This window comes from Gadus macrocephalus, chromosome 10 (genome assembly GCF_031168955.1).
Source record: "Gadus macrocephalus chromosome 10, ASM3116895v1".
Lineage (NCBI taxonomy): Eukaryota > Metazoa > Chordata > Actinopteri > Gadiformes > Gadidae > Gadus > Gadus macrocephalus.
In genome coordinates this window covers 4,733,357-4,743,356 of record NC_082391.1, presented here as the reverse complement: position 1 = coordinate 4,743,356, position 10,000 = coordinate 4,733,357, and the positions used below count along the sequence as shown (strand labels likewise).

General features: G+C 42.9%; 1 protein-coding gene across 1 annotated transcript in view; it reads right to left on the bottom strand.

Annotated features, from left to right (window-relative positions):
* LOC132466494 (DNA-directed RNA polymerase II subunit RPB1-like) overlaps positions 1 to 10,000 on the bottom strand; it is a 21,858-nt gene that overhangs the window by 9,567 nt on the left and 2,291 nt on the right. Inside the window, exons 2-6 of the mRNA XM_060063745.1 lie at positions 4,799 to 4,872; positions 4,080 to 4,248; positions 1,888 to 1,950; positions 1,136 to 1,277; positions 252 to 275 (exon numbers count right to left, since the gene is read on the bottom strand). Coding sequence (XP_059919728.1) covers positions 252 to 275; positions 1,136 to 1,277; positions 1,888 to 1,950; positions 4,080 to 4,248; positions 4,799 to 4,806 — 406 coding nt within the window. The 5' untranslated portion in view covers positions 4,807 to 4,872. The remainder of the gene's footprint in view (positions 1 to 251; positions 276 to 1,135; positions 1,278 to 1,887; positions 1,951 to 4,079; positions 4,249 to 4,798; positions 4,873 to 10,000) is intronic.

Sequence of the window (10,000 nt, the reverse complement as noted above, 5' to 3'; positions counted from 1 at the left end):
AGTCGACTAAGGCTCTGGGTGGTTCTCACCTACCAAACTCAAGTCGTGCCAACGGGCCTTTGAGCATTGCTTCATTTGAATGTGTGCTTTTTATAGACAGAAGATACAGTCCGCTACTGAGGTCTTTGTTTCTATATGCAAAGAGTATGTCAACATAATGTACATGATTTACAGTATTTTATGATCTCCGAGGAGCATTGACATGAATAATATGAATAGACATTGCACCAGTAATAAACGTCTGTATTTACCTGGCACTTGTGCAGAGCTGGCCTCTGGAAAAACAAAATGAGAGCAAAAATGTATTCGCCATTGAAAACAAATGTCTTATAATGTCTTTCAGTGGTGCTACTGTTTATGTGTGCACACGCACGCACACACTATCATATGCAGATGGACCCTGTATGAATGATCCATGCATGCAATCAGACACAAGCAGGCACTCACACACACACACAGACACACACACAGACACACACAAATAGAAACACACACACACACACACACACACACGCACACACACACACACACACACACACACACACACACGCACACACACATTTGTGTGTGTGAGAATGAGATGATGCATTCTCATTCTCTTTCCTCTCACACATTGTAGCTAAAACTGGACTGTTGACATTTCAACTGCACTAGCACTATTGCACTTTTGGGTTATTGTTGTTATATTTATTATTAATATATTTATATACCATAGCGTATGGGAGATCTGTCTTTATAATGGGTCATGTATGCTATCAGGTACTTGTATGCCAGTGGTGGTGATACTCTAAACATAATTTCGTTGTTAACTCTGTTGAACAAGGACAATAAATTAATCTAATCTAATCTAAAAAATACAAACACACACGCACGCTTGTGCGCACGTACACACGCACGCACACACAAGCACGCTCGCTCGCTTGCACGCACGCACGCACACACTCGCACGCACGCACGCACACACGCACGCACGCACACACGCACACACACACACACACACACACACGCACACACGCACACACACACTCACACACAAACACATACACACGCACACACACACACACACACACACACACACACACACACACACACACACACACACACACACACACACACCACACACACGTTTACTGACTCTTCCTCAGTATCCTGAAGTCGTCTGAGTCCTGTATGTGCTGGTCCTCCCTGGACCACATGACCTGCAGGGGGGGGGTACCCCGCAGACGACACTCCAGGACCACCAGCTGGCCCTTCAGGGCGCACACGTCGTGGAGGCACTGCGGACCCCCCAGGGAGAGAGGAGGACGGACTGCTAAAGCTCGTCAGGTATAATCACACTACTGCATACCACTGCAAATGGCACACACAGCCACTTTGAGGTTGGACTTTTTAATAACTTTAATAACAGTTGTACTCATATTTCACCTTTTGTAGCCTTATATCGTTGGTTATATTTCAATACCACCCTGGTAGTTTAGTGATATTCTTGTTAAACTTGATAGTGCTACTGTTATTTTTCATTTGTGTAAGTTATTAAGTGTTTTGGCAATGTAAAGGTTTATTTTCCATGCCAACAAAGCACTATTGAATTTAATTGAGAGGGAGAAAGAGAGTAAGACAGAGCAAGAGAGAGAGAGTGCAGAGAGAGAGAGAGAATGGAAACGGAAGGCTGCCAATAGAAAGAAAATCAATAGAGCAGAATATGAAATAAGGGAGACAAAGATTAGAAAGGGGTAAGAAACATAAAAAAAAGGGAAAACAGACACGATAGACATGGAAGAGAGAGAGTGGGGAAGATACATGATCAGACAGATTCATGTGTTCATCCTTACTCTCTACACATTGTGTTGTCTAACTGTGTTAGTAAACAAAGAACATGAATTTTACCTTCACAAAGGTTGGAGCCACCCCATTGGCTGAGTACAGCTGACTGGGCAGCGGACTCTGAGTCTGGGGATAAACATCAACCACCATCATCATCATGTAACAACACCAAGCTCTCATAACTTATCCACTGTTCTGTTATGTGTTCATATTTAAGGTGCCATATTGAGGTAGAGTGAACTTAAATATCGTCGCCCTCTTAAAGTAATGGCCTAAGTCACTTTTTTGCCAAAATGATTTTCTTGCCTAGATCAGCTCTTTGTGATGCTGGCCACCTCTGGTAAAATCCCCAACATCCTCAGTTGAACAGATCATGTGATCCTACCCCTTTAGTGTAATGGCCTACGCCAAGAGTGTGAATTAGGCCAATTTATTTTGCCTAAGTCACTAGACAGAGTAACCTAGGCAATTTTATCATCATTATTTGTGTATCAATCGACATCTATTGTCCTATTGTATACCTTTTTGTTTGAAATGATTCATAAATATCATATACTCTATATATGGTTCAGTTTTTTCTTAGGCCATTACTTTAAGAGGGTGACGATGTGTAAACAGAAAAATACATACATCATTGTATGTGTGCACACATGTATTTGATCTAAAGAAAGTGCAAACATTTGAATATGAACATTTGCGTGTCCACGTGTCGTGTGGGTAAGCCATGTCCACATCTGCATTTGTCCATTTGCTTCATCTTGCACTATACTATATATATATATATATATATATATATATATATATATATAAAAACACAAATTAAATAGCATGTATGCACAATGAAATACAACATACTAGATGAATAGAGACTGTAAATAGATAGACAGTCAGATAGAAAGACAGACAAACAGATAGGCAGACAGATAGACAGATAGACCGCTATAGACAGATGGACATTTATTGTAGATAGTGACAGACAGCCAGATTGATCCACAGTGCATGGATACTTAGTGTATAAAGATAGATATATTACATTACTATACTAGATTGAATATTGATTATGAAGGGCGGCCTTTTTCCTTGAACATATAGTTATCCATTATTCCTACGTATTTAAGCCCAATCCCATTTCTATCCCTTACCCCTCCCCCTTACCCCTCCCCCTTGTTTTGAAGGGGTAAGGGGAAGGGGTAAGGGGTAGAAATGGGATTGGGCCTAAGGCCCAATCCCATCACCGCCCTTCATAATCAATATTCATTCTAGTATAGTAATGTAATATATCTATCTTTATACACTAAGTATCCATGCACTGTGGATCCCCTTACCCCGTCAGAACAAGGGGGAGGGGTAAGGGGGAGGGGTAAGGGGAAGAGGTAAGGGGAAGGGGTAAGGGGTAGAAATGGGGTTGGGCCTTAGTGTTTATATCAACAACATCACCCGGACTGCATTCTTCCACCTCCGCAACATCGCCAGACTCCGCCCATCACTGACCCAATCCAGCACTGAAATCCTAGTTCACTCATTTGTCACATCACGCATAGACTACTGCAACGCCCTCCTCACCGGACTCCCCACCAAACTCATCAACAGACCGCAGATCATTCAGAACTCAGCCGCCCGGATCATCACCCGCACCAAATCATCTGACCACATCACCCCTGTCCTCATCCAACTTCACTGGCTCCCAGTACACTACCGCATCCAATACAAAACCCTACTCCTCACCTACAAAGCTCTCCACAACCTAGCCCCCAGTTATCTCTGCGACCTCCTCCAAGAATACACTCCCTCCCACTCCCTCCGCTCAACCTCTGCTGGACTACTATGTATCCCCACATCACGACTCACTACAATGGGTGCCCGCTGCCCGGTCATTCAGCAGGCTCTGGAACTCCCTCCCCCCACACATAAAACAGTCAGACACCATTACAACCTTCAAGTCACAACTCAAAACTCACCTGTTCAAACTCGCACACAACGTCTAACTGATCACTGTTTTTATTGTTTGTTTGTTTTGTTTTGTCTTGTTTTTGTTTTATTTATTTCTTATTTATTATGTTTATTTATTTATTTATTTTTTCCACAATGTCTTGTTTTTTTTAAACGATTTATGATGACTATATGCTCTGTAAGGTGACCTTGGGTGTCTTGAAAGGCGCCTCTAAATTAAATGTATTATTATTATTATTATTATATATATGCAATGTGTGATATTGATGCAAGGTGTATTAAACATCCCCTGTCTCCATGACTACCGTCAGCGGGCTGACGGGCAGCGTCTGCAGGAGGTTGGAGTGTCCCTGGTTCAGGAGGCCAGAGGAGGAGGAGGAGCAGTTGGAGGAGGAGGAGCAGAGCTCCCGGGAGGAGGAGGACGACGAGATGGTCAGGGACATGCTGCTGGTCTTCTTCTGTACGCTCTGGATGCTGCTCAGACAGACAGACAGACAGACAGACAGACAGACAGACAGACAGACAGACAGACAGACAGACAGGCAGACAGACAGACAGACAGACAGACAGACAGACAGACAGACAGACAGACAGACAGACAGACAGACAGACAGACAGACAGGTGCACGCACGCACGCACGCACGCACACACACACACACGCACGCACACACACACAAGCAAGTATGCACATTGATCAATTCATACTCATATGGGAGGACTAAATGTGGTCATCAACAAAAAGATTCATCAATGTATGTTGAGGCCCTTGGCTTCATGTGGTTGTATGAATGGCTTTATGTATTGAGTATTAGAGGTATGGCTGAATTTAGGGATTCGGTCCATTTAGAACGCATGTATGTGTGTGTGTGTGTGTGTGTGTGTGTGTGTGTGTGTGTGTGTGTGTGTGTGTGTGTGTGTGTGTGTGTGTGTGTGTGTGTGTGTGTGTGTGTGTGTGTGTGTGTGTGTGTGTGTGTGTGTTTATGTGTGTGTGTTTGTGTGGGTGTGTATGTTGCTCTCACTTACTGTGCCATGTTTCAGGCCCTCGAGGTAGCAGGGCCACCGTGCCCACAGGAAAAGAAGAAAGGGGCTTTTATTTTCTAAAAAACAGAAAGAGCGAGAGTATCAATAATAAAGTCGACCTGCCCTGGGTCTTATGGCTTCGATCCACTCATCAATCCAATATACCAAAATAAAAGTATTAGCACAATCCTTTACCTCTTTGAGATTTATAGTGACCTAATTTGTACTAAAGGAACAAACATATGTTGCTGTCGAATAATGTAGGGATTATATGAAATTGATTGTACAGAAACCTGATAGACCCTTTCCCCAGAGATGTCATTATTGGACGACCCAGGTGTCACTCGCACACTAATTATGTGTCTGCTCACTTTATGTACAGACCCAGACAGAGTCCTGTGCTTCTTGTTCGTAATATACAAACAAGAAGACACCAAACTGTCTTTGTCTGAAAGGTATTACACAGGAGACCTAGACAGTGCTTAATGCTGTCATCAAAAGAGCTCTTCTCAAAGACCAAAGCAAACACACACCCTGCAGTAGGCCCCATGCCAGCCCGACTAATCCCCACAGATGTCTGAGGACTTCGTACTAATCACCGCTGCCTCCGTCAATGCCCAGAGAAAGGTCATAGACCCACAGCTTGACTGAATGATTGTATTAGGAGGACGGGCAGGCACACACACCCACACACACAAGCACTCACCTACACACACACGCGCGCACCCACGCACACACAAACGCACGCATGCATGCACCCACAAACACGTGCGCACGCACACGCGCAGGCGTGCATGCATGCAGAAACGCACGCACACACGCACGCACAAACACACACACACACACACACACACACACACACACACACACACACACACACACACATTCTTCTTTTTTAAATATATATGTTGATATGATTGAAAGAGATCAATTAATCTATCCATACAACTACCCCTACAGGTAGTTGTATGGACTACCCCTACAGTACTACTTGTATTTTATTCACTTTTTATCTTTATTTATTATTATTATTATTATTGTTATTTTTAATTATCATTATTATTTTTATTATTTTTATCTTATTGTACAGCACTTTGGTCAGTGTATGCTGTGTGTAAATGTGCTCTATAAATAAAACTTACTTACTTACTTACTTACAGGGTAGAACGCATCTAACTGGGACAACTGGGACTAACCATATCTTCTATAGTTTCTATAGTTTCTATAACAGGAAACACACAACACCTCTGACGGTTGCTCCCATTAGCACACAGGTCAAATATAATGAAGCCATTAAACCACAAACAAACAGACAACAACCAACCAAACAAGCCCTTCAAGAGGATGGTTACAGAGCAGGAAACACACTATACCAGCTCTCTCCTTTTGGTCCGTAAACTAGATAAACAGATGTGATCAAATGGAAAACAAACTATGTCCCGTTGTAAGACATTGGAAAGAACACGGAATGTAAAGCAGCATATCATCCATTCATAAAAACATAGCGCCAACTGATTGTCTGCTGTGGCCCCATTGGAAGACTCCAGGAAATATCCCGGTACTTTTGAGGGGTCTCCCCTTCCTCGAGCATCAGCACAGTCTCTTTCCCAACACGATACCGTCCGACCCTGGCACCCTGAGCTCCTCAGCAGCCAGGGTTCTGATGATGATGATGGTCTGCGGGGAAACCTGAGAGTGACCCCACCGTCCGGCGCACAGCGTCAGGCTAAAATAAACCCGCTGGCCTGAGACCTGGGAGACGGCTCTCTGCTCCCCACTGCCGATGTCGTGGGTAAATACGTGTGCGTGTGCGTGTATGTGCGTGTGCGTGTATGTGCATGTGCGTGTATGTGCGTGTGTGTGCGTGTGTCTGGTGTGTGTGTGTGTGTGTGTGTTAGTGTGGGTGTGTGTGTGTGTGTCACAAAGGGCAGCCAAATGTCTTCTGTCTGTCTTCTTCTGTTCATTATTTCTTTCCTTAAGAAATGTATAAGTAATGGAGTTGCATCCACACTAGTTATTTTCTTTCTTCTTCTTCCTGTGTGCAGTAGAAGAGAGCATTTACAGGACACACATGGACAGCTTGACCTATAAGATAGGCCGCTCAGTGTTCATCAACTGGAGCAATCAGTTAATCTCAGACAAAGAGAAGAATCACTTCTTTAAATAAGTTGAACATATGTTTCCAAACTGCACAGAACAGAACAATATCGCAAACGCTTCATGGATGATATCTTTGATGATAAAAATGTTGTTGCGTCCCCAGATTAAACCTGACTAGTTTTAAAACAAGTGTTGTGGCAATCGATGTTCACAAGTTGAGACACATTTCACCAGTTATCCTCATGTAGGCTCCCCTATTTTATTGCTGTATACACCACTTGCATTTATTTTGAAAATTAACTACATATTGTGTTGCATACATGCTAAAATACTTGAGGACAACAAAAACAGATATTCAGACATACAGTATTCTGGTTATGGGATTTTCCAGTCACAAGTAAAGCTTCTAAGATTCAAGAGTTGTAAAGACAGAGAGAAGAAAAGAGTGCAAGAGAGGCACAACACAACCCAGTCTCTCTCTCTCTTTCTGCTCCCTCTAACCTGACCTTTATCCACCATTGGGAAGAGTTGCTTTTGGCAAACCTTTTATTGACAGGCAAGATGGATTCCCCGAACTGATCAGGGAAGAGAAACCCCTGATTGGCCAGAAATGAGCAGCCTTAAATCAAAATGATCATACAGATCATTACAACTAAAAACAAATATTCTCACAGAACACACACTATCTGACCGATGGATATGGGTTATCTAACAAATTAGAGTCAATATAAGCTCTTAGATCATATCTACAGCTCCTCACAAGTCAAGATTAGATTGCTGAGAAAAATCCTGATATGAACAACATCACTGTCACCATCATCATCATCATCATGACCATCCTTGTCATCCTCATCCTCATCCTCATCCTCCTCATCATCATAGTTAAAGCTGGTATGGCTGTAGTTTAACAAAAATCATGTGACACTATATATTTCCGATGCCTTGCTCAAAGAGCTTTCAATGGGAACGGCATTTGTGAGGTTGCAAGTCATCAAACATGAAATGCTCTGCACATCTTCAAAATACAAATATAAACAACTGCAACTGCTATTCTGCTTGTGTATCCAAACGATGACCAAACAATGATAAACAAGGACGCCTAAACACATGACAGGGCCCAAGTATTGGGGACCCCTGCTGATATTTTAGGAAAAACATTGCACAAAGAAAAGTTTCCGATGGGGGATTGTATATTCTTCAATAATATCTAACATGAATTACATAAATATCCTCATGTCTCGCTGTATGAGCGAGACATGAGGGGTATACATGTATACAATTCCATCGCATGGTATGAACGCTGAACCGCTCCATCATAACTTCCCGATGGATATGTGTGTTGCGTCGTGTGTGCATTGTGTCGTGTGTGTCGTGTTTGTCTTCCAGCTGTGACGTTGGCTCCAGGGCTCTGCTGAGGGATTAGAATACCTCCAGTGTGGCTGTAGTGTGAGGCGCACATCCCCCTATGTGATCCAGGTCTTGGCCCAGGACAGGCGGACCGGACAGAAGGGTTAACGGGAGGCGGGGTCCGACCTAGGGCCGCTGTTGACGGGGGCAACGGTGGGCGACAGTAACTCAGGAGGTTGAGCTGGTTGACGGGTGACCGGAAGGTTGTTAGTTCGATCCCCGGCTCCTCCTAGCTGAGTGTCGAGGTGTCCCTGAGCAAGACGCCTCACCCTCACTGCTGCTGACGAGCTGGTTGCCGCCCAGCAAAATCCCCTAAATGTAAACGCAACGAAGCAGAGTGTGTATTTTTACTCCTCCAGGGTAGAACGCGTCTAACTGGGACATCTGGGACAACTGGGACTAACCATATCTCAACTGTTCTGCTGAGAGGAGACGGTTCTATAACAAGAAACAAACAACACCTGTAAAGGTCGCTCCTTTTAGTACACAGGGGAACTATAATGAAGCCATTATACCACAAACAAACAGACAACAACCAACCAAACAAGCACTTCATTAACAAGAGGACGGTTATAGAGCAGGAAACGCAACATACCGGCTCTCTTCCTTTAATACATAAGCTAAATAACAGATAAATACATAAAAACACAAACACTGAAATATGTGAGCAATTGCGTTGCGGCTCCTTTCAGGGAAAGCCTTCTCTGCGGTTCCTTTTCCTGGCAATATGAGGAAATATATTAATTAGATATACTGTATGCTGATTGAATGGTATTTTACCAGTGAAAAGATACGTTAACATATTTTCATATAACATTATACTTAAGCAGATGATGTATGTCATGAATGCATCATCATCATAATAGGAAGGAGGGATCCCCCACTCTCCGTTCCTTCTCTAGATTTCTTCCTCGCTAATTAAGGATGTTTTTCCTCGCCCTCTGGGGGGCTAGGGTCTGGGGGTGGTCAATAAAATCTAATTTAATATTTAATTTAATTATATAATTTAATTATAGAAATACAAACTAAACAACTATTGTTTAGTTTGATACCTAAGCTGTTGGATAGTTTGTTTCAGTAACAATCATAATACAATAAAATAACTTATTATATTATTATACACTAGAATAAATGGTATATTTACACCCCCTTTTTTGGGGGGAATCGGTATGAATCCCCAAAACGCATAAAACTGTACTTATTGTGAGTTGCTTTGGATAAAAGTGTCTGCCAAAATACCCTGAATGTAAATGTAAACGTTCAAACACAGAGGGATTACGTACAGCCAGCGAGGGGCAGAGTGGAGGCTGGACACACCAGTACAGAGAAGGTTACTCACAGCCAAGAGAGCTTTGATTAATAACTCAATCCAACATGGCTTGGATATATAACTCAAAACCAACACGGGTCAGATTTATAACTCATTACCAACATGGCTTAGATTTATAACTTATAACCAAGATATGAAATGTTTAAAGGGGCTGTAAGAGCATTAGAAGAGATTATGGCAAGATAACTAAAGAAAAGTCCCTTGTCTTGCCGATTTTCTCTTGCTATTGAGAAGTGCTGCATTTCATGCACCTGTGATTGACAGGCACAATGGAATGGCTGACCAATCCCAGAAGAGATGCCGGGATTGGTCAGAAATGAACCGGGATGGGTCTGAAATCTAATTGGGCTGATGCAGAGGCAAGCCCT